The 25,127-nt window shown below is 42.4% G+C and overlaps 1 protein-coding gene across 2 annotated transcripts in view; it reads left to right on the forward strand.

The window, feature by feature from the left end:
- Nucleotides 1-2,481: 2,481 nt before the first annotated feature.
- The window catches only part of AMER3 (APC membrane recruitment protein 3), a 37,253-nt gene continuing 14,607 nt past the window's right edge, over nt 2,482-25,127 (forward strand). The window contains exons 1-2 of one of the 2 annotated variants that reach the window (XM_009911366.2): nt 2,482-2,591; nt 9,579-12,635. In XM_009911366.2, the coding sequence (XP_009909668.2) occupies nt 9,600-12,617 (3,018 nt within the window). In that variant the 5' untranslated portion in view covers nt 2,482-2,591; nt 9,579-9,599 and the 3' untranslated portion in view covers nt 12,618-12,635. Of the gene's footprint in view, nt 2,592-8,086; nt 8,166-9,578; nt 12,636-25,127 lie in introns of those variants that run through there. The other variant, XM_054166957.1, reaches the window with a different exon arrangement.

Genomic DNA, 25,127 nt, shown 5'->3' on the forward strand with positions numbered 1-25,127 from the left:
ATGCAATGAGATTGGGATTTAGGCCACTGCAGGCTATGGCTATGAAAGACTATAGCTTGTGGATAGCTATGGCTATGAGTGGCCACTGGATTTCTCTTGAAGGGAAATAAAAAGCCCTACAGATGGAAAGGTTGGTTCATATGGGCATCCTAAAGTGAATATCCTAAATCCTAGAGATCTCATATTGCAAAGGCTGCTTTACCTGAATCGCTGTCAACTGATTTGGATGTTTTAACCAGGTCTAATTTGATCTTCTCTAATTCCTCCAGTAAAGAAACAATAGGTGCCACTTGTTAGAACAGGGACATGTAGAGGAAAGCTTTCTCAGTTCCTGAGGAGCAGCCAGAGCCTATCCTAGAGACAGTGAGTACAGGAACTACCTGAAACACTACTGAAGCCAAGAGCTTCTCCTGGCCAAATCTCTTCTCTAGATCTTTGGGGAAAACCTGTCTTACCAAGATTGGGTTGAACATGAAGTAGGCATCAAATGCAATTTTAAGTGCTATCTATCATCTATTTCCTTCTCCACCTGGCATGTTTGGGTACATCTTTTTGGAGGTACCTTTAATGCCTACACTTCAGAGTTCAGAAACTCAGCCTAGAAGTTGTGTGCATGAATAATTTTCAACTAAAAACAACTAGCCCCCTAGTTTTCCTAGGATTGCTCAGACAATATTAACACTAGTCACCAGCCTTGGAGCAGTAGCAGAAGTGACCCTCTTTCCAAAACAGAGTGCACAGAGTGGAGGCTGTCAAAAGTGACATCACTGCAGACCAAGTACTACCGAGACAGGTTGGACTCGATGATCCTTGGGGTCTCTTCCAACCTTAGTTATACTGTGATACTTGGTGGCTTCAAATACTCAGCATGAAGAAGAGTTTCTTCCTATATTGATACAAATATTTCATGCAGAGTAAAATTAATTTTAATTAATGTGTTTTCTCCCATGATTGGTCTTAATCTACTTGCCAGAGCTACTATGATTCACCCACAGCCTGTTCTTTCCTCCCACCAGTCTTTTGATGAAGTCACACAAAGGCTTTCTACTTTTTGCAGGCTTGACTGAACACAGGGTGTTTTGCATGATGTAACTTTCCAGTCTCTACCACTGGGGACATCTGGGTGGCTTAGTGGCTGGCACTCAGAGCAGGAACACTCTGTTCTGCCTCCTCTAAGGCAAACTGGCTGGTTTTTCAGCTTTAGAAGCTCAGACAGCACAAAAGTTTAAACTCCTTCCCTCCGCTATCTTCAAGGTTCAGCTAAAGCACACAGTGAAAAAGAAGATGAGAACCAGCAGCAGGTTAAGGCTTTTGTTCCCTGTCTGATGTCCTGCTGGGACAGAAGAGATCCGCACTGTGACTGATGCACTGGCTCCAGTTGTGAGCAAAAGTTCATCTTCAGTTCATACAGAGTTGAAGGACTTTCTAAATACCTGCACAAACTGGACCTGTCTAATCTTGCTCTGTCTCACTCAGTCATCTGAGAGCTTCTTGTTCAGTACCTTAGACCCACCCTGATGTTAGCCCCTGCATCAGAAGGGTAAAGTGCCCACAGGTATGTCATTCTGTAGAAAAAAACATTGCATTAACCTGGATACAGCTCTGAACTACAGCTCACAGGAGAGCTACTGAAGTTGATTAAGCCACTGCTTCACAGCATACTCTTCTGCTTTTAAGAGGCTCCTATTACACCCCCAACAAAGGTGTTCCAACAAGCAGGAAGGAGAAGATGTGTTTGAGAGGCTGCTGTAAAGGACTCCAATGAGAGGCTGGAAGCCCTTCAAGGGGAGAGGGCTGAAGCAAGGATGCCAGCTTCACACTTTTGTGACATTACCACTCTGGTGTTTGCAATGGTAACAAGCTCATCTACAAACAAAGAATGATGTGAGATCAGATGTCAACTTCACTTGATGCTGAAGCAGAAGCTAGACTGAATGTCAGAAGAATATGGTAAATCGTGTTTGTTGAAGGCAATATGAGGCTCTAACTTTGGGCAGCAGAAGTATTCACTCTCTCACTTCACACCACTTTGCTCCCACATGAAATCCCCTCTGACTTCAGCATTAGCAAAAGCCCTGCAACGAGCAGCACAGTCCAATAATCCACATACACTGCTAACCTAAGAACATGTTAGGACTCCTTTTCCTGAATCCTAGTCAGAAACAAAAAAATATGTGAGAAACAAAATGAATTTGGATGTGTTCCTTCCTATTTAATAAGCAGTCATACAGAGAGGAACCAAAATGCTGGCTCAGGACTCCCAAGCTTACCTTCTGAGCTTTTATTCCTTAGCAATGGAGGAATTTCCATGGCATCAAGCAGATGGCTGAAATAAGCATCTTTCCTAAATCAAGTCACATATGCAAGCCTAGAATCTATGCAAGGTACAAAAAAGCTACAAGCAGGAGAAATGAGGGGGTGGGGATGAAGGAAGAAGGAGGAGAAAAAGACAGGGGGTGGAGAGTAACAGTGTAGAGCAGCAGTGGTCCAGCCCCTCAGAATCCGAAAAGCATCACAGAAGCCTCTGCATAAAGATCAGCCTCAGTAGCAAGACTAGGAAACAGAGGATTTCTGCTCAGTGATAAAAGATGGTGAGTAAGATTTTTGTGATCTGCCTTATTCTTTACTCTGGTGCAGTGGCATTTCCTTTGCTCTGACACTCAGAGCGACTCCAAGGGACTGTTATTTTGGGATGACTGCTCATTTCTGAAGCATTGTTTTTCACTTATTTTTTTCTCTACAGCTGACAAATGTGTGCCTGTATCTATATAAATGCACATCCTATTGCCATTTAAAGCAATACCTTGCTGGGAACAGCCAAAGCTGGCAGCATTAACACTTTGCTGCCTGGTACCAACAGGCTGCCGGTCAGGGCAAGTAAAAAATGCCGTGTTTCCTCCTCATGTACATAGCAGAAATTTCTGCTCAGCTGCCTTCTCCTAGCAATAGAGCGACGATTCCACAGCTCCCTGTGCAGGACTTTATGCTGCCCTTTTACACAGCATAATTGGCACATTTCAAGCAGTTCCATTTCTCTTGGTCTCAGGTACAGAAGAAAACTGAATGAGAGGTGCAGGGGTTTTGTCAGAGAAGGAGCCTCCTTTTGTCATGGTTGCAGCCTCCTGCCACCCACCCCACACAGGGCTGGGGTGCCTCTCATGGGTGGGGTGCTGCTGTTCCTCCAGGGACCGCTCCTGTTGGCACACAGCAGGACAGTATGCTGGGAGTAGAAATGTGCTTAATTTTACTATGAAAAATCCTGAGCTCCACGGAACAGTTGGCAGGGCTTAAAGGAAGATTCAGGCTTCCCTATAGCACATTGCTAATAAGATTATCATTTAACTGAACATTCTTCTTGTATTCTGCTGGGGAGTGTAAGATTTGTGTGTGTGTGTGTGTGCTCAGCAGAATTCAGGTGGAAGAAAAACACACCAATGTGCTTTTGCTGGGTCTTCATGAGAAAGCTATTGCCTGACCTAAATGTCTATGCAAATAATTAGTCATGCCGGTTTACTAAAGAGAGACAAATGATTAAGGGGAATGATAAGATACAGCCATGAACGATGATGAGAGGAGTACTCCCAACAAGAGGCATGATCTCAATGCAGGTTTGTGTGTCACACAGGCGTCTTTAAAAATAAACACTCTTCTGTTTCCTGAATCGTGACTGTCCCTGATTGCATCCTCCATCCTTTCCACCCTGCTCTTTTCTCTTTTCTAATGGAGATGAAACACTAGCAGGGTAATCAGTTTAAGTGAGAAGATGAGCCCGGCTTTAAAAGCCTCCTTAATTTTCAGCATAAGAACTGTAATGTTTGTTTGCTTACTAAAAACAGTGTTCCAATAACTGCAGGCAGGATATCATCACTCTCTAGCAGGGAAGCATTTTATTGCTTTATAATTGAAAATCCAATTAATAAAATGGAATATGTACTCCTGATTATTAGTGTTTCCATTATTAGCTTTGATCATCTGAGATAGACAGTTTTTGACCATAAAGAAAGAGTCTGATTCAAAAAAATACTCCCCACACACACACACATGCTTTCCTCAGAGCACCAGCTGTTCTTTATGCATTGCAAATTGATTAGATCCTGAGCATTAAAAATTAGTGTTTTCCACTGACTTTAAAAGTAGCCATGGTTCTGCCACCTTATGCTTACTTGATTTTGCACTTTAGGGCTTCCAACTGGTGCCCAGCAAAAATCCTCATGAGGTTAACTAGGCATTGGAAGGGAAAGCCTTCTGCAGCACTCTGTCCTTTTCCCCTATCCCATTACACAGTTCCTGCCTTAAAAAAACATTTTACCTTAAAGTGCATGCATTAAAAGCATAATACACATCCAAATGCCCAAACCAGATATATATTTTCAGGAAATGTAATTATGCTACCATTTTTGTTAGGAAGGCAAGCATAACATTTTCAAAGGTAACTCCAATACTCAGGAACTTAAAAGTCTGATTGATATGAAGCCACTTGTGGAAAAGGTATTATGGAGTCACCCCAAACTTGTATCCTAAACCAAAAAAGCATTCCAAGGAGAGGTTTTGTGGGGTTTTTTCCTTCTTTTTAAGTTCAAGCAACAATAACAAACAATAACAAACCAAATAAAACTAAAAGAATATGCAATGTTTATCAACTCTTTCATTTAATAAAAGAAAAACACTTGGAGGGAAGTGAAAGTAAGACTCCAAGTAGCATGTGGAATGTTGCTTGGCACTGTCTGCATAACCTGCCAATTTTAAGAATGATCTAAATGTAAAGAAGCAGAAAGAGCAAAACAACTGTATCCTGTCTTTTGCATATTTCTGTCTCCAAGACAGACAATCTTATATAAATTACACATCCAACAAGGAAGTGTCAGCCAGACAGCTGATAAGATTTTGAAATAAATGAACCTTAATTATACTTTTTCCTACTTAAGCAAAAGTAATATTGAGCCAAACTTGCCAAAGCCAGTAATTTCATCTAAATTTCCTCTTTATAATACTATTATTTCTGTCCAGGAAACCTCACTGAAGCAGATACTTCTACTTTCCCAGCAGGATGATCTTCCTAGAGTTACATGCACGAGGTCTGCTGTCTTAGCTACTGACACAAAGCACAACCTACTGTACCTTTTCTTTGAAGACAACCTAAACAAACCTTTCCACTGTGAATTAAGCAAGTTAGATATAACAACTTAGTCACCAACCCAAAACCCAAACCAAGTCTTGACCCATTTGTCCAGAGAGGAAAAATTGTAGACAGCTTAGCCTGCCAAAAAGCTCTGGGGACCATGTGTAGAGAGACAAGTGTGACACCTCTCTTCTCTGACCCACGTGACAGAGGCAATATTGGACTGTTTGAATCCTCCCTCTACACATCTTCCCCCTGCTTCCTAATGAATATCCAGTCCAGCCAACTGCACATCTCTTTGGCCACCTTGTCTGTTGATCTGGACTTAGATAGAATTTAGGCCCCCTGAATATGCCTCTTACCAACCAGAACAGTTACCTAACTCAGTCTTGTTCAGGTTCTCATAACTCAGAACTAAAAGCAATTGCTTTGACTGTCCTAAACCCAAATCTCCTCAGCCCACAAGAATCTGTTCACCTTTACATTCAAAATCTTTAATTTGCTTTTAGATGAATCAGAGACACAGCAAAACCTTCTGTTTTTATGAAAAGTCTGTCAGACACCCTGCACAGATGGCATTTGTTTGAGCACGAATATCTCTGTGTTTTATGAGCAATATTATACAAATTTAAATCAAAACCTTATTACCATTACAGCATAAGCCCAAAATTAGGATCTAATTGTGAAATGCTAAAAGTGAGCAGCTCACATGATCAAGACAGATAAAAGTACTGTTTACTGTAAATGGGAAGTCTCAGCACTCCTACATCGAAGATCACAGTAAATGACAATTAAACTGTAGCCCAGTTTAAGATTTAAGGATATCCTCTAATTAAACACGTGTTCCACAAGGAATTTCAGAGATATTTTAAAAAGAGATCAAGTCATTATCAAAGAAAACATCTACAGCCTCTTGAAAACAGAAGCTACCCTTGGTACACTGACTGCTAGTTTTCACAGGTTTCTGTTCGTTACAGCGATTAAAATTGCAAAACAGATTTCCTTTGCAAAGGTGGAAACCAGTCCCTCCTACACCCTTTATCCCTGTGGAAGAAGAGATACACTGCAAGTCCAAGAGGAGAACAATTAAAAGTGAGCAGAGACAGGCAACAGTGCAGCTGAGTGCATGAGTCAAGAAATCCCAGAGCAAATCTACCATTTTAAAAATGCCTAGAATAATTTTTCATAGGATTTTTATTAGCTGTATATAACCACTGGAAGATAACTTACCCATAGAGCACTTTAATCTGTTCTGACTTCACTAGTACAACTCCTGGGGTTAGAGTAACTTGAGGCCCTGTAGAGAGACCCAAAAAAAAACAAAAAACCACAAAGGTATAACAGTATAGTTCATTACAACCAAAAGTGCTAACAGTATTAGTAGATACTGAAAGACCGCAGCATTGCATAGGTATTTCTGTTCCCTATGTGGAAAGAAGCCTATTGATAATTTATATTATGTGAGGAAGAAGAGGGACCCAGAGAATGGCAAGTTGCATAATAGTATCTACAATGAATACTTTCAAAAATCTGCAGGCTCTGGTTGTCTGCCCTTAAGGGCCCTCAAAGAGTTGATTGAGGAGATCTTCCCTTTCTTGGTGTTCATTTTTTAATAACATTTTTAATAGGGAAGATTCCCAAAGCTGTGCCAGTGTCAAAACAGAATAAGCAGGATGACACAATGAACTAGATACTAATTAGTCTGGCATGAGTCCTGGGGGAAAAAGAGGAAAGAATATATGAGATTAAATAGAGACATGAAGCAATTAGAATGCAAAGTTGATGCTTATATGAATAGTAGATCTCTAAAGCAAACAAACACACAAACAACAGCAAGACCCAACCAAACAATACCTAATTTTTTTTTCCTCATCAGAGGAAACTGGAAAGATAGCATCAGTGTATCTTATGTTATTATACCACATATTTTCTTGGTACAAATGTTATTCAGGCCATTTGGGCTGGCATGTTAAAACTGTTCCCCTAATCTATGGGAAAAAAAAAGACAGAAGAAAAAGCCTTGAAGTTTCCAGACCTAGTTATCAAACTAGTAGTCCACTGTGTTTCTTATCACAGAGATACAATTCAGATCAAAGATTTCTTTATTCAAAAGATTATCTGATGAAAACCTGAATTCTTAGCTTTAATAAGTTTCATACTTGACAATAAACCAAATCCACCTCTAAAAGCTTTTTTTTAATGCATCTACAGAAAGACTTCCCAGGTATGCAATTTCCTACAAAAATGACCTTTGCTTGATGCTCAGAAAAGGCAGAAACCGCAGGACTTCAGAGAGTCCTACATAACATTGCTATAACAGTAACGTTTGCCACGTCACAGACCTCTGAGGAGCTGCTCAGCAGCAAAGCTTCCCACAGGGACACAGCACCTACTTCCACAATTGCAAAGGACTGAGATGTCAGACACTTTACTTTGGGGATGTTAATACTTGGTCTTGTGGCAGCTGCTTCTAATCGTTTCCACAGCTCTGCTGGAGTTCTGTCCACTGAGTTTCTTCTCAGTCACACTTTGCTTTTCAGAAGAGGAGTAAAATCATGTGCCAGTGACCTATTTCTAACTATGCAAAACAAGTTTCTTGCAGTATCAGTGAACTCAGTACGTGACAGTGTAGTAAAATGTTTGCTGGCTTTCATTAACAATACTCTGCAATGCTCGTGTGCAGCCTCAAACCCACACAAGTGTACCAGCATCTCAATCATACTGACAGACACCCATCTATCACCACTCACCAGGCCTTCCACAGCATCTAGACACTTGATGTCAAATATTTACACTTAACCTGCATGTTTTCTATCTTTTGGCACTGACCTACAATTAGCTGTAAATATTGCTAATCGTGTGCTGGTTTGCAGCTTCTCTGAGAAGCAGGCTGTCACTGACCTGCCTACTGGAGAATCGCTGCAGGTGACACAACTCCCAGATACACAGAGCCATATCTAGTGAGGTGTGGTCAGCGCTGCTGTTCCCAGCAAGCCCTTGCCACCGGGAAGTCTCCAGAGGCTACAGACAGCTGTTCCTAGCCAAGGTAGATTAAAGACTGATTTAAGTTGTATTTTAAGAGCATGCAAAGGCTAGGCTTGGTGCTGAATTTAAAATCCCCCTGGCTGTCTTTGCACTGGATGCAGTCTGGATGCACAGATCTGATCTGAGATTGTTCTCAAGGGAGTATTGGCAGTATTTCACTTCATCAGAGCTGTTACTATGTAATGGTTTGTCAAGGCACACTAGACAGCACTGTGTTGATTTTGTGTGTCGCAGAGTTGAATAACCCTAAGTGGTTTTAGTTATATCTAAACAACTGAAAACAAGGTAAGTCATTAACTGAGCTCTCCTTAAGGAAAGATGCATGCACATTCTTTCAAGAACAGGACTTGGAGGTTTTATCCTCCTTCCCATCCTGTAAAAATCTGGTTTCTCTATCAGCTTTTAGGAAGTCCACGCTTCTTTCCTGACATAGCCTTATAGAAGTCCATTGATTTACTCAGTGTTCAAATGGATATAGGGCAGAAAAGGATCAGACACATCCATGAAATAACTGCTTGGAAAACAAAAGTGTCATGGCTCAAATAATGAATGACTAATCTGATGTACAATAACATCAAACAGATTCAGCACTATAAGCCATACAAGCAGAGACCCAAATTGGCATTGATACAGATAACAGAGTATTTTTAGAAATAACTAATCAATGCACAAGGCAGATCCAATGTGGCAGTGCCTCAGTGGACTATGCTGTAGTCCACTGTAAATCAGAAACTGTCACAACTTGTGGGTGACTTTCTGTGTAGCATTTTTTACTTTTTACAATAAAAGTAGTAGAGCAGAAAATTATACAACATACTCAGGGGGAAGCAAAACCAGTAATTCAGTTCCAGTGTGCTTCCCAGGGCAGTACCAAGGTTTATGGATTGTCTATTCATGGGTAAGGATTATTTTAATATAAAATGAGTGTCATGTGTCAAATGTTTAATTCATTTCATCAGATTTCCTACCCTGACCTCTTCAATCTCCTCACAGGCACAGATTTATGAACTGGTGCCTCCCTATGCACACACTTGCATGTTAAAGTTCCTCAGGTATTGCTTTTCACTGATGACTCTTCTACTTTCATAATAGAACCTCTGTCCTGTTAAAAGCCACCCTACAATCATAATCCTAAATCCCTCCTCTCCTCTCCATTTCTAACAGACAAAACATTCTCTGAGCCTTAGCTGCCAACCTATAATGTGTGCTGTCTTCTCCTTGCTGGATCTTCCAGTCATTGCCATCATACCTTCAGCATCTGTTTCTCCCTCAATACCCTCAGAGATGGAAGCTTCTGGTGACAAATAAACTCAGTTGTATAATGCTTAATATCTGTCCCGGTGTTGTCTGGTTGTTTTCAGCTAGTGCTAGCCACTGGCCTCACAATGTTTTTATTCTGCTGTTCTCATTACAGAAACAGATGTGAAGCAGCAGTATGGAGCTCAAGAGAGGGAAAACCTTCATAAAATACAGTGTGCAACATGAGAAAGTGCCACCAGTACACACAGTTCCTATCAATAGAGACAATACAGGGAAAGACAGAAAGGCAGCTCTGGAGGGAAACCAAAGTGTAGCTGAAGTCCAGCTGGCATGTTTGGCCACGCACAAGAACTACAGATGTTCTACCAGAGCAGCAAGGAATGGAGCTGGTGATCAGAGCTTGGAAAAATCATCTGTGTCCTCCTACAAACTTGTAAGGAAGAGTAAAACCCATGAGTGTGTTGCTGAGGCAGACAAAACAGAGCACTGTAGCCCCAGCAGCAGGGCTTCTGAGGAAGGTTTTTCTGGAAAGAGTAAGGCCCGACTTGTCAGTAGCATCAGCTTTTCAGGGATGTCAAGCTCCAGCAGCAAGAAAGAATGTGTGGTCAGCCCCAGCCAGTCTGCATGCAGCAGTCAGATGATTGATTACAGGAACTTTGTGCCACAGATGCCTTTTGTACCAGCTGTTGCAAAAACCATACCCAGGAAGAGGATTTCCCTCAAGAGGTCTAAGAAAGGGCTCAGAGATATATTTCATATTAAAAAAAATAAACCAGACAGCCTCACATTCCTGGTTGAGAAGGACAAGAATCTGTCCTCTCCAGGTTGCAAGAGTGAGTTTTCTGGGCGTCTTGCAAAGTACCTTTTCAAAACCGGAGAAACATTTGCAGCTGATTGCTTGTCACAAGACTGCTCAGACAGTGAGCTGCAGTCTGACTCTTCCTATGACTGCTGCAACACCCTATGTGAAGATGTCGCTTCACTGAAGAGCTTTGACTCTCTCACTGGCTGTGGGGAAATCTTCGCTGATGAAAGCTCTGCTCACCTGGAGCTGGAGAACAGCAAAGAAATTCTGCTGAGACGAAGCAAGCACAAAGACAACCCTGTCATGGGCTCTTTCCAAGGGGGTGTGGAGCAGCTGGCTTCTCCTGGCCAGAATGAGACTGTTGAATTTGCAAAGCTTTGGGACAACATCAACAAATCAGTGAGGCTACATCAGAGTGCTCTGTTTGATAAGAAGTTACAGAAGATATCAAGTCCTGATGTGGAAAAGCCTAGAAGCCAGGCTGCTGCATCTGTGACAGACCCCCAAATGTCACCTGATAAAGATGGTGACAATTCCAAACAGAGCTCCACAGAAACAGAAACACCTAAAAGTGACAACCAGGAATCCACATCCACAAGTGATGAAGGCTACTATGACTCTTTCTCTCCCGGACAAGATGATGAAATGAAGGAAGCTCAAACACCTGGGGTCCCAGGTAGATTTCCAAGAGACAGCTACAGTGGAGATGCCCTTTATGAGCTCTTCTATGACCCAAATGAAGTCAAAATAAACCCAGGCCTAGATGATGAATTATGCACATCTGAAAGCATTTCAGAACAAGCCATTGAAATCCCTTTGTCCATTTACAGCTTCCATGTTGGAGCCGAGGAGAACATGGCCTCTCAAACAGCTTTAGACATTATCAGCCAGGGTTTTTTCCACAGCACATGGAAAGGCAAAGAATGTTTGCTAAAGCTCTGTGATACTGAGATTTCACTGACCATGGGGATAATAAACTGGCTGCGAAAACACTCAGGACTTGTTTCCTCCCCTGAATCTCTTCAGAGTCCTCAGTCACAGGCAGAAAAGTCTAATGATTTATCAATCCCACCCAGCCCCAGTACAGAGCATAAAGTGAGCACAGAAGCTCAGCAGGAGAAACTAAGCAAGGAAGAATCTAATACATTTAACCTACACATGTCTTTGGATGAAAGTAAACACGCAGCTCAGGCCTCCTCAGTAAATATTGCCGAAAGAGATCACAGCCTGGGCTCTTGTGCTAACACATGTAATTTGAGTTTCCAAGGAAGGGATGGGAGTCACCACATGGATTCATCTATAATGCCTGAGACTGTGGAAACCAGCAGAGTATCAAGTTATGCACCACAGTCACAGGCTAATGGAGACAACCTGCTGACATCTTCAACTGAGAATGGGAAGGTGACAGTATCAGAAGAATGTGAGGCATCCACAGATAAAAACCCACTGCCAGAAAAGCTGAACAGAGAGAGTGGCTCCCAGAGCTCTGAAACTCCTTTGTTAGATGATAATCATGAAGTAGAATCATGTTACTCCTACAAGACTGCTGCGACTTCACTCCTGGATTGCCTCGAGAGGGAGGACAGAAATAAGCCAACGCATCCTTCTCTCTCGATTTCCTGTGACCAGCCGCTGCAGCCTCTTACGGTCGGAGCCTTCCAGAGCTACATTAGCCCCATGCCAACAGAGAGCAGCACTAACATAGTGCAGCTCCTGGAGCGCTGTGTCACACAGGTGGCATCATTGAAAATCAGCTATGAAAACAAGCACCTGGAAGACAAATGCATTGGGAATGAAATGAACAGCATCATTCAGAAGATATCTCAGTACAAAACCAAGTTATTGTTGCAAAATGAGCACAACTGCATTGCCCCAAATCCAGAATACCCCAGTATCACTAGCACAAACCAACACAACCATGAGACAAATTTCCAGTCCAGCAGTCTGTATCACTTGAAAGAAAATGGCGAGGAAATTTGCTCTGAAGATCAGAAAAGTAGAGCAAAAATCATAGATGAAGTCACTAGAAGCAAGATAAATTTTGAATACTCCCAGATAAATAATCAAGCACTCTCCTATTTAAAAGACTTTACACTTGATCTCAGTCCAGCTGACTCTGGCCCTGCTACAACTCTTAGCAGACCAACATTTTTACCTCTCATTAACAATGTCTGCTCAGACATACCTGCTGCTTTTTCACAAGCTCCAGACAGCACCACAGCCTCTCTGGCTGACTTGCTGCAGCCCAAGGAGGCCAAGCAGTGCAGTCCAGGACCCTGGAGTTACGCAGAGACCCCCTGCAGGGGCCTGGCTGGAGGGATGGCTCTGTATCCCCACACAGAGGCAGGGGCCCTGGACACAGCCGTGACTGGGAGGAACCACCAGTAACACACCTGCATTGAGAAGGTGAGTGCTTGTGGGAAGTCTGTATTTAAACGTGACATAAGTGCCACCTGTTCCCTTTTCACAGAGGGACACTTAGAGCAGTGGCATCTGATATATATTTGGGGATTCTCAGTTCCCTAGTTTCATTATCCTTCATTTCAGTGTGGTAATCAGAATTTGAATTACACAGTTGCCCAAACTGGGGGCCATGTATAGCAAGTGTCACACTCACAGAGCCTTACAAGTCCCATGAAAGGATGTAGCCTCTGTTCCGCCCGGGTGCACTGGTTGTCACACAGCTGAAGCAGGGGAAATTTCCCCTCCTGCCACTTATGGGTCTGCCACATTTGGACCAACATGGTGGATATGGCTGCCTGGCCACACACTGCTAGCAGCATTCGGCTCAGATTCCTCACTACCAGGTCATTAAATCCTCTTGCTGCAACATAATGACAGCATAAAAACTATGCCCTGCTTCTCTTCTGGAGTGATAACTGGATATTAGTCAGAGCTCTCTACAGGAGTCCTGATGAATGAGCTGCCACAGAGGGGCCACACAAGGAAGCTAGAGATCTGCAGTGTTAAGTGACAGGGCAAACAGACATAGCCTGTCCTGCAATCACATAAATGTGGTGTACCCTCAAGCACAAGGGAAAGCCCACAGCACTATGCTGCCACTGCTGAGTGTGCCCAAAGAATGTCCTTCTTTCTTGCAAGCCTGAAGTCTCTCTGCAGCAGGTGCAGTTGGTCTCTGGCCAAAATTGCACTGTGGCAAAGCAGAAGCTGAAGCCAAGGCATACTCCATGTGCAAGACCTGGCAGGCTTCTCAAGAAAAGGATTATGGGGTCGATGCTGCACCTCAAGCTTTTGCATATCCTTTATCCACACTTACACAGTATAGGGAGATCCAGAATTTGGTTTCTGACATGGGATAAGAAACACCTCTGCTGTAAACCAGAAAAAGCTGATCGAGTGCACAGCCCTTGTGCTGGCTCAGATTTGCCTGTCACACAAGGCTTTAGGCCAGAGCAGGTACTCTCTGTGCAGACTGCTCTAACTCTCAGAAATCCTCTGTCCTCCAGCTGCAGAGAAGCATCTGTCATAGCAGCATAGAACTTCTGTAAATTCTCTATCATGTGCCCTGCCAAATCTGACAGATTGCCTGGATTCTGCCCAGCCCTGGCACTCTGAAAAGAAGCCTTTGGAAGTGATGGAAGATGGAGAGCAGGCTGCAGCAAAGGCCAGGACAGAGAATTAAGGAACAGCTTATTATTGAATGGAGAGACCCAGGCAACACAATGCTTCCCTGGTTCTTGTTGCTCACAGTAGTGTGACTGATTTCTGGTCATCTCTAAAGGCTTCCCAAGCAGTACAAACTAAACAGCCCAGTCTTTTTCTCTGCATGAGATAAAAACACTCTTATATTTTCAAGTCTTGGATGATTCAGCCACCCACTTTGCTATTTAAATCTTTGGGAAAATGCCCTTTCCTGCTAACAAGTCTCCCATTTCAAGGAGTGATATTTTTTAATGGGTCTGTATGAAGTTGTGGGACAGAGACTGTCAATCTTCAACACCCTTTGCTAACACATCATCTGGTAATAACCTTTTCATCAGTGAACTATGTCTTTCTCTAGGGAAAGAAGTGATTTTGCTATTTTCCACTTTTGTTGTGAACAATGCTGCAAACAGTGCTGACTAGCAAGCTACCTTCTTTTGTGGCCAGATTTTTGGGCAGAACTTCCTATCCAAGGACATGCCATAGTCCTTAGATCTACCTTCCCCTTTTAGATTATTTCTGAAATTAAAAAAGTTGCTGCAGCAAGGGAAGGTTTGTGGTCATATCCAGTATATGTAAGAAACCACTGCCAGACACAGCTCTTTATGGGTAGAACAGCAGATCAATATATGCATTGCCCAGATATTTTTAGTTTATTGGGAATATTAACCCACAAGGTACTGCTAAGAATATCCTACTGCCTTTGCAGGCTCGGAACACAAAGGAGTCTAATTCTGGGGAGTCACTTTCCACTAGAAATGCAGAAGGGAGTCATAGCTGTCATAAATGTCAGAAGGAGCAGGGAGGTCATTCTGCCCCTGTACACTGCACTGGTTAGGCCGCACCTTGAGTACTGTGTCCAGTTCTGGGCCCCTCAGTTTAGGAAGGATGTTGACTTGCTGGAGCGTGTCCAGAAAAGGGCAACAAGGTTGGAGCACAAGCCCTATGAGGAGAGATTGAGGGAGCTGGGGTTGCTTAGTCTGGAGAGGAGGAGACTCAGGGGTGACCTTATTGCTCTCTATAGCTACCTGAAGGGGGGTTGTAGTGAGGCGGAGGTTGGTCTCTTCTCCCAGGCAACCAGTACCAGAACAAGAGGGCACAGTCTCAGGCTGCATCAGGGGAGGTTTAGGCTGGAGGTTAGGAGGAAGTTTTACACAGAGAGAGTGATTGCCCACTGGAATGGACTGCCTGAGGAGGTGGTGGGGTCGCCGTCGCTGGGGGTGTTCAGGGCGAGGCTTGACAGGATGCTTGGTTCCATGGTTTAGTTGATTGGGTGGTGTTGGATGATGGGTTGGACACGATGATCTCGAAGGTCTCTTCCAACCTGGTTTATTCTATTCTATTCTATTCTAAGTGGTACCAGACTGTATCTTTATACTGCACAAGACATAGCCAGACCCAGAGCAATTTCTGCTGCACCACATCAAATGGCAGCTGCTGTACGCCAACACGTGTCCTGTGACGACATCAGGAACGTGGTGCAGTTCACATGCCAGGGAGGAGACCAAAAGAAATCTGCTGACTTTTAATTGAGGTTTCTAACAGTAAAAGGACATTTTAAAATAGAGATGGGACTTGCAGGTTCATAAAGTGGCTTTGAGGGATGGTCTCATTAAGGGATCATTTCACAATAGGCTTGCTGTTCATTACAATTCCTTCCAGAAAAACAATTCAGACAATACTGAAATGTCATTTAACATGCTTAAAAGAAACTGCTGTGGGGATAGATATAAACACTGCCATGTGATCGAGTTTTCCTGCTCAGTACCTTCTTGCCTGCCCACATTGACAGATGGCCTACAAGTTTGCCGGAAATGTTAATTGTTTTGGAAGGTGACTCAGGATCTTTGCCTTAATCGTGGGGGTGGTAGTGTAAGAGGCAACACACACACATGATATCGCCTCCAAATCCATGGAGACAGACATCACCGAGAACACTCCTAGGCTGGACATGACTGTGCAAACCCCAAGATCTTATACATGAAGAATGCCCTGAGGTTCACTGTTATAAAATGCCACACTCACAAGCTGTGAGAGAAGTGACAGATCCAGAGGTAGCTCCTGCTTTGTTTCTCAGAGCAAACACTGCATAAGCACCTCCAATGCAGCTCCTGCTCCTCCCATGGACTCCTAGGCTTGATCTGGAGGAGCTGGGAAGGAGAAGGTCAATTTTCTTGCCATTTATCATGAGGCAGAGGAAAAGTTGATATCAAAACCCATTAAAATCTCCAGATTTTGTCATGCTATCTCCACATGCCCCAGTACCCACTGTAACAAATGAGCCCATCCTCTCTGCTCCAGCTAGTGTGCAGTGTTCTCCTGAGCCATGTCCAATTTCTAGGGCTTCTCTACCCTGCTCACCAGGCACCCAGCTGCAGTGAAGAATGGTACAAGAAGTGCCAGTCCCATCTCCCATTCCACTTCTCCCTTTTCAAGCATTTTAGAGAGAGAAATTTGCAAATGTCTCATATCTGAGCTCACCAGAAATTTGAATCCCAATGGTAAAGAAACCCTTGAGGCAAATGGTATTCTTACATGGGGATATAGAAGGATTATGTTGAAGGTGAAAATTAGCAGTAGGAAGTGCAATGAAAGGCTTCATTTTCATTCTTCAGTACCAAAGGGCTGGGAAGTGAATGAAGTCCACCCCCTGCATATGGGGAGGATTCCTAGTTTACTATAGTCAAGAACCACAGAAAGCAAGTTATAGAGGTTTGTGCTTTTTGATCAGATGTTTTGCAGTAGGAATGTCTTCATCCTCAACAAGAGAACACTGTGCCAGAGCAGTGAGTTGGGATGTCTTTTCCTGACCATGAAAATCTCTGGAACTGACTGGACACTGCATGTCATAGCAACTGGACACAAGCAGAACAAAGCACTCTTCGCATACAACAGCATTTCAGACCACTGAGCCATTCCTACCACATAACCTGCTTTGAACTGCATCCTCCATTAACTGTTAGACATGGCAGAGCAACTAAATCCATGTGTGCTCCCAACAAGATGTGGTCACCTCATTCAAATGCTGAACCATCACATTATGCATCAGTTGAAGCTTTTGGATGTTTTAGTGGTAGCACTAAAAGGAGTGCATTGCAATGAGCTTGCCCTCAGGTCAGAGAAAAATAGATAACTGTCAATCCAAGAAGGATTGCCATAATAGATAGGGCAGATATAGATAAAAGAAAGCAGTATGGCGTACAGGATTGCTGTTATCAAGGAACTGAGCGGATAAAATACAGCCTAGATACCACAAGTGACAACATGGATCTGATCCTGATCAACTGAAGCGCTACTCACAGTCTAGCCAATTTCTGTAATGCTTTTTATTCCTTCCTGGTTCGACTTTATTCCCTCTCTCTTGAACAAGGCTGCATTCTCCCAGGCAGCTATTTCTCTATGCCAGGCAAAGGGATGGCAGACTGCAATATTTGGATTTGATAAAAAGGAGAAGCATAATGGAACCTCAACTCCATGAAGGCAATTTTCTGATAAATGAGGGTATTATTTCTCAAAATGGCCAGAGAGATGCCTTAATAGGTGGAAAAATAAAGGCAGAATCCCTCTGCACACAGCAGGGAATGAGTACTGTAATACTTTCAAAGCCTAGGCTAAGAAATCCCTGTACTTCCCTGCTCCTTACATGGCATAGCAAAGAGGTCTTCTCTCAAGTCTCATATGATGAAAATTATAAACAATAAAATGCAGAGACAGCCAGCACATGTTCTGCATTGGAAATGCCTCTGGCTCCAAAACATATACCTTGATAATATGAGTTGCCCAGATCATCTTGCATTGAACCAGATATTGAAATCTCATCTGACAGTTCAGCAGCCACACATGTAAGCACACAGATGCACACTCCTGTTCAGACAAATGCACCACAAGCTACAGATGTACTGTTTGTCACATATTATACCACAAGAAGCAAAGAGCAGGGAGACAGAGGTGACAGGTCACTGCCTTTGCTAATACATTTGAGTATTAGTCACCGTGTGCCCAGTACTTGGGCTAAATGCTAAATTAAACAATTTTCCCTCTCATTAAACACTGTTGCTTCTGGACTTGGCTACGTCTCCCTGTACTGTCTTCATCAGATTTTGTCATCAATGTTTATTCTACCCAAAATCAGAACTCTGTCAGGAGGAAGAAATGTTCTTGCCAGCTTGTTTCCTAGAGAAGGGTTTTTCAACAGAGTTATCAGCACAGATGATCTCTCTAAAAGGCAGATGAACTATAATGTTAAATGTGTTTCATTTTAAAACTGAAGAAATTGATTTGCTGCTTTGCCCGCGATTGCAGTAGGATGGTTTCCATGGATACGGTCTTACAAGGACTCTATTTTCCCCCTGTTGCCAACAGTACAGAAAGCTAAATTCTCATCTTTATCTCACCAGCAGAAATTTGAATCCTTGAATTTGAGATTTTCAGGGGGATGGTAATGGAGGGAAAAAAGAAAAGGAAACCAGTTTCTATAGAGAGCAGCATGGGCTGAGGGAGAGGACATATGAAACAGAGCACCTTTTTATGAGAAATGGGGAGAAGTCATAGCTGAGTGCTTATTCAGAGGCTGAGTATCATGCCTGACACTTAACTACAAAAATACAAGTCAGGTGTTGGCTATAGAAGTTTGGCTATAGATGACCTTATAATTATCTGCACGAGATTGGGCCAAATATCATCCCACTTGTTTAAATGAAGGGAACAATCAGTTACTATCATTCTGATGACTGTTTTGATGTCATGGCCAGGAAGGCTTATGGGTGGGAAGAAGGGGAAACCAAGAGACTAGTATCCTGGTACAGACTAGGCTCCTGCATTCAGACAGGAGAGAATGTTGCCCCATCTGGAATACAGTCACAGAGACGCTGAATGCAAAGCAGATTCTCAGCTCAAGAATGCTCTGTGCAAATCTGATAGCATTTATACTCATCAACCAGCAAGTACAAAAGGAGGAGAGGCCTTCCAGCCTCAGCTTTTTGTACCTCAAGTGTAAAATTTTTAGTTCTGTTCCCCGTGTTAGAACATGCAGAGAGAGCCAGAACCAGAGTCCACCAAACAACACTAGATCCTACCTCTGCCAATGGGCTGTAGTAGGTGCTTGGAAAAGGAGTGTCAGGAACAGAGCAAATGGAGAATTTTGAAACCTGAAATAACCAACCTCCTACCTTCTGGAAACCAGCACTCTCTGTGCTTCACAGTGGCTCCTTCTGAATGTCTGGGTTGAGTGCTCCCTTTTCCAAAGTAAACTTCAAAGACTTCTAACTTGTGTTATGACTCTTTAGTTTTAGTGTGTGTCTTTCAGGCACTTCTTGCATCAGGTATCTACTGTGCTGTACATATCAGTTTTGCTCTGTAAAACTTCCAAAATATCCCTTTTGAATTTCCTCCTTTTCTGACATCTATTTATCCCCAAACCAGGCACTTTTGTGGCCTGACAACACTTAAGATATTATGGACACTGTTGTGATTATATATTCAGGGCAGAGGCAATGCTTCGGTATGTAAGGCTGACAGTCCATGGAAACAGAAAGCACGGAAAGCCCCAGCACCAGTACATTTTCTGCCAACCCAACAAAACAACCACCCCAACACCCAGACAAAACATTCTAAATCTGGCTAAAGTAAGAGCAAAGAATTTGACCATCATAGAATAGAATAGAATAGAATAGAATAGAATAGAATAGAATAGAATAGAATAGAATAGACCAGACCAGGTTGGAAGAGACCTTCAAGATCATTGCATCCAACCCATCATCCAACCCACCTAATCAACTAAACCATGCGACCAAGCACCCTAACAAGTCTCCTCCTAAACACCTCCAATGATGGTGATTCCACCACCTCCAAAAGTGAAAGGCAGGAAGCACTGTTGGCACAAGGAACCAATAGTCTTTTAAGAAAATGTCCAAAATTAATACAGTTCCCTACCAGGTCTTGTGGAAGGCTGTTCTGCTTTAAGCAAACTCTCCCTTTTGGTTCCTCAAGGCTAGAATGTGTGTACCTGGTGTGGTGAGTTTCTTATGCCATTCAAATCTTGGGCACTGCATCTCATGTTTGAAGAAAGATGTTTGCAGTTCTTGGACAGCAATATAGCTCAGGACACAGGAAAAAAAATATGAAAGAAAAAGTAGTGTATGTTGATGTTTCCTGTGGAGTAAGGCATTACATGGAAGCCTCTTTCTACATGCACTGTGGCAGGCCTGGTCAGGTAAAGCTTAAAAGATCTTGTGCCACTGAATGATAGCGGCAGCTAGTTAAAACAACTGTGCAAATGTTACCATGATATTGCAGCCAGCAGATTTCTCTCTTGCCACAATCAGCTATCCTCTCCTTTGAGGGAATTGTATCATCCAACCTGTCAGTCTGCACGTCAAGAAACAGGGGAGATTACTGGAGATCCAAGAAAAAGGAAGATCCTCTTTGTCTTTATTTCTGATTGAACCATTCTCATTTCACAACAGAGAACAAGGTGAGAAAAGGCAGATGTTATTGTCCCATCTCCTCTTTACTAGTTTTCTCTAACCGTGAAACTTTCCTTTCTAAACCAACCTCTTCTCCCTTTCATCACAAGTTTCCCTCTAACCTGCCCCAAAGGGCTTGACTCTTCCTCTCACATGCTGTACACTCCTTCTGCTCCCTATTGGTTGCCACATCTATTTCAAAAGCCTTTTTCCTTTTGCACGTGCCTGCCAAGCTGACACCTCTTCACAGCTCCCAGACAATTCCCACCACCATCAACAGCCTGGAAACTCCTCTTTAGATAGGCAACCTCCTCCCCATACTCACAAGATCTCTTCATCCCTACCTCACTGGCTGAGAGAAGCAGTGGGGAACAGCTGGGAAAAGAATTTCACACAAAAGAAGCAGAGCCATAATTTAGAACTGGCCCTTTGCTATCACAGGCTCCTCTCCTCCTCCCTGTTTCATTCTGCAAAAGAAATGTGCTGAGTCTACAGAATCCCAACCTGCAGCATGTTGTAAATAATTATGCACAAAATGAAAATTGAGTGCTCAGCACACTATAAGAGCAGACAGGCTGGCACAGCACCCACAATGCCATGGCCACAAAAGCCAGTCAAGCTCTGGTTAGCTCCAACAGCAGCCACAAAACTGAGGCTTGGGTTCTGTGCTTTGGTCACTTTAATAGAAGTTCAGACAGTGACTGAAGAACACAGCAGTGGGAAAAGCATAAGAGAAGATTAGGCAGGATTAAGAATTTTTGTCCTCTCTTCAAACCCTTTGTTATGTTTTTCCATCTCACATCCAACAGAGGGGAAAAAAAAATCAAGCCAAGCTGGCTTCTGGGTTATGATGCACAACAAGGGAGATGTTTGTAGATAAATCAATGGCACAACAAATTATACCTGGCTTCAGTAAAGATGGAACAGGAGCCTTACATACAGCAGAAGACACTAGACAAAACACTGCATCAGAAATTTTCACAGCTCCAGATTTTCAAGGGAGATTGTGCCCTCTGTTTGCAGCTGCACTTGTAAGAAATATTTGATTGGGTGTTAGGCCTTAATTAACCCTGGTGCCACTTCATTTTTGAAATGAGGGAACGTTGTGTTTTATACAGACATCAAATGAACCTAGTCAGAGGTAGGAAAAACATCAAGGAAAAGGAGCAGCTCTCCTGTTTGTATCCTTTATTTAAAGGATGCTGCAATTTGTGGCTCTTGGAGAAATACAAACTCCATTTCCCTTCCTTACCCATCCTATCTTCCCTAGAACATACAAGCAAGTTGAGTTTTGCTGTGAAAAAAACCCAGTAATTAGACTGTTGCTATAGTAACCAACTCCCTGAAACCCATTTATAATTAAGATGGCAGTCTAGCCATCTACAAAATAATAATAATAAAAAAATAAAACCAAAACAAACCCCCCACAAGTTTACAGCTTCCTGAGAAACAACCAAATGTTTTTACATCGAATCTACCTGATAAGGGCAAGTTTGGTTAGGTTAATCTGCAGGAGTGATTAGGTAATTGGAAGTAGTTTGCTACTGAGAGAGCTAAAAGATTCCAGGAAACAGCAGGGCTGCAATTTACAGCTTTTTTTTGGTTAGATTTCTTAAGGCTTCAATCAATAGCAAGACAGTGATCCAATTATCTCATCTCTCAAATTCCTCTTCAGCTACCACCTGTAAAATTTTAAACCATGTCATGATGCAGACTTACAAGTTTTAAAATGGCCTTTGCTGTTTTACTTCGAAATCATGCCACAAAATGAGTGATTTTTCTGTTGGAGAAAAGTATGCTAGTTTTCCCTTCAAAGTTTATTAAAGGAGATGACAGCTAGACTGCATGATTGAGTGCAATCCTTGAAACACAAATTTAGAATGGATGAAGTTAATTTAAAAATCACATTTATTGCTGACTGAGGGCTGTATGATGTGAATGACAGAAATGTGAAGGCTTTATGTTAAAGGGTTTTATAAAGATAAACATATGCACAGGCACTTAAAAGGAAGATTTCTCTCTTGCTCCTTTTACCTCTGAACCTTACACATTTTATCTTACTAAACACAGTGTACCATCAATGTATATAGACATTATAATGCCCTTCACCCATGGTGGCTCAATCAAATAACTATAAAACAATATAAATAGAATAGAATAGAATAGAATAGATCAGGTTGGAAGAGACCTTTGAGATCATCAAGTCCAACCTATAAACTTAAAATGCTGGGGCAGCTTATTGTTTCCTAAGCAAGACTAGTCTCTATTGCAGTGTGTTTCAAATATACTTCATTAAAGGGCCATTTATCCTTTGAAGTATTAAAAAATTCAAAGATGAAACAGGCTGTTAAAAGAAGTCCAGAAATCAGGCAACTTCCATTTATTGTTTTCTAGTAAGCTCAGAACCCTCAGCTGCAACCTGGTGCTTTGCAGTGTATTCAGAGCCCTCCAGAAATTCTAAATTTCATGGTCATAAAAGGCAAGTTCCAATCTTTCCAGTCACCTTGCAATAAAAGCTTCTTCTTCCTAGTTTGGTACTGCCCTTTATCAGTCACCATTGCCTACTGTAACACTGTTCCCATTCTACTGTCCCTTTCTATGCCTTAATAGTGTTTTAGGGGAGCTATATTTTAGCAAGGCCAAATGCTGCAGTTAATTTTCAGCCTATCAATCAGTAAACAGCATTAGGAATTTTGATTGATTTAAACTGATAGGATACTGCTCTTAGTACCTGTGGGATATCCTCATACATCAGTTTCACTGATTCCCCACCATGCATATGCTCACAAGAACCATGCTGCACTGAGCTGTGTTCTATCTCTCCAGATCAGCAGGTAGCTGAAATGTGACCTTTTCCCTGAGCTGAAATGTGACCTTTTTCAGGAGGTATGCTCTCTTCCTTTATTTGCTAAGGGAGAGGGAAAACAGAACAAAACAAAACAAAAAAACCAACAACACAACGAAGGGGGGAAAAAAAGGAAAATCTGTAATTGCAGTATCTGGAGATAAATTCTTGCAAGGTACAACCAATCTATCCAGAAATACATGCTTTACTTGTGCTACCCAGAAAAAGCCAGGGGAATAAGGGCAGAAGACAACCATGACAGAAGAGCTGAGTTACTCTTTATCTGCTCTAAGAACCAAGCCAGCAATGAGTGATATGCAAAGGGAGGAACACAATCCCCTGGAAGCCAGCACCACTTGGCTTGGGCTGGATGAGCATTGCCAGATGGCCTTTTTGGCAATTCAGGAACCCACTGATACAATTCCAAATGGAGGTGGTGGCCAGACCTCCTGCACTGACCTACAGTTGCTGTAGCTGAGATGACACTGAGAGAAGAAGTTAAAGGAATGCTGCAACCTGTATAATCTTAAAAAGATCAATGAAAATTTTATGAAGTCCTGCTATCTGGGAAATCTACAAGTGAAACATTGGCAACAACCCAAGCAGCACAATTTAATTATCCTATAGATACTTCCTCTGTTAAACTTTTCCAGATGACATACCTCTTTCCAGCATGTGCCCAGGATACACAGGCAGTGTACAAGACAGCTAGTTCTCCCCAGTCAACAAATCTCTTTCTGTGACCCTATGAGGCATAGATTTCAAATGTGCTCAGTTCTCCATTACCTGAGCTTTTCAGTGGCCTGGGAAGACCCAGACAGTGGGAAAAACACAGATAATATCAGTTCTTAGGAGGGCACTGCAGTAGAACTAAATATCTTTTGCATGGAAGAACTTCCATCTGGCTTGGCCTGCTACAGACAAACCTACAAACCTACATTCTGGGAGAGCACAATGTCAGACACAGCAGGTTCCCACACGCTTACACTGTGAGGCTCCTCAGCTATCCCTGTGTGCAGTCTGCTTAGTCCACAATCTGAGTAAATGCCCGTGGATCACAGAGCATTAACTGTCATTGCAAATCCACCGGTCACTGCTGACTCCATACAGTGATTTGCTGAAAAGCACTGTTCCCTGCAGTGCACAGACCATGTACCATCCCTTCACATCCTCTTCTCACAATTTGCTCTGCTGTCCAGCCATCTCATAGTTCCTTTGTGCTAGCATGCCTGTGGGATAAAGTAGGCACAGGCTTTGGCCCAAGAAATTGTGGTGCTCAAATCAGCCCAATTGTTTAGACTTTGAGGCTGGTTCTATTAATAAAGGCACTGTCAGTCAGTGTGATTTGTGATGGGATGCTACATGTGTTAAAAGAATGAATGCTTCACGTAGCTTCCAATTAGCTTGGGAATGTTTTCTGGTTCTTTGCCTAGAAGGACAACAGTAGCATTGTTAGCAATGAACTGCCATCTCCTAATGTTGAGTTTCAAGAATTAGTGGGTTAGTAAACTGCCACTGACCTTCTCCTATTATTTTTTTAATTACTCACAGAGCTTCTGAAAAATGCTATTAAAAAGATATTTTAAATTAACAGTAATCAGGACAGTAAGTATTTACAATAGATAAGTTTATTTGCAACTCTATGGCACCACGTTATTCTGAGGGGAAAAAAAGAAAAGAAAAAATAAAAGATAGGAGTCCTAAATATATTTTAGACCCTCTTCCCCACTGGTTTGTAGCAAATCATTTCAGCAAAACTAGTCTTTTGTAAAGAAAACAGCCTTTTGGGAATTGTAGACCCTAAGCACTCTCCATTAGGGTGAAGTGCCAAATTTTCTTACTTCTAATCATCACACTCTACCTCTTCACAATTCTGTCTACTGCTTTGTTTCTACTGCTGCTTTCACTTCCTTAGCACCAATTCCT

Source organism: Dryobates pubescens, chromosome 13 (genome assembly GCF_014839835.1).
Source record: "Dryobates pubescens isolate bDryPub1 chromosome 13, bDryPub1.pri, whole genome shotgun sequence".
Classification (NCBI taxonomy): domain Eukaryota; kingdom Metazoa; phylum Chordata; class Aves; order Piciformes; family Picidae; genus Dryobates; species Dryobates pubescens.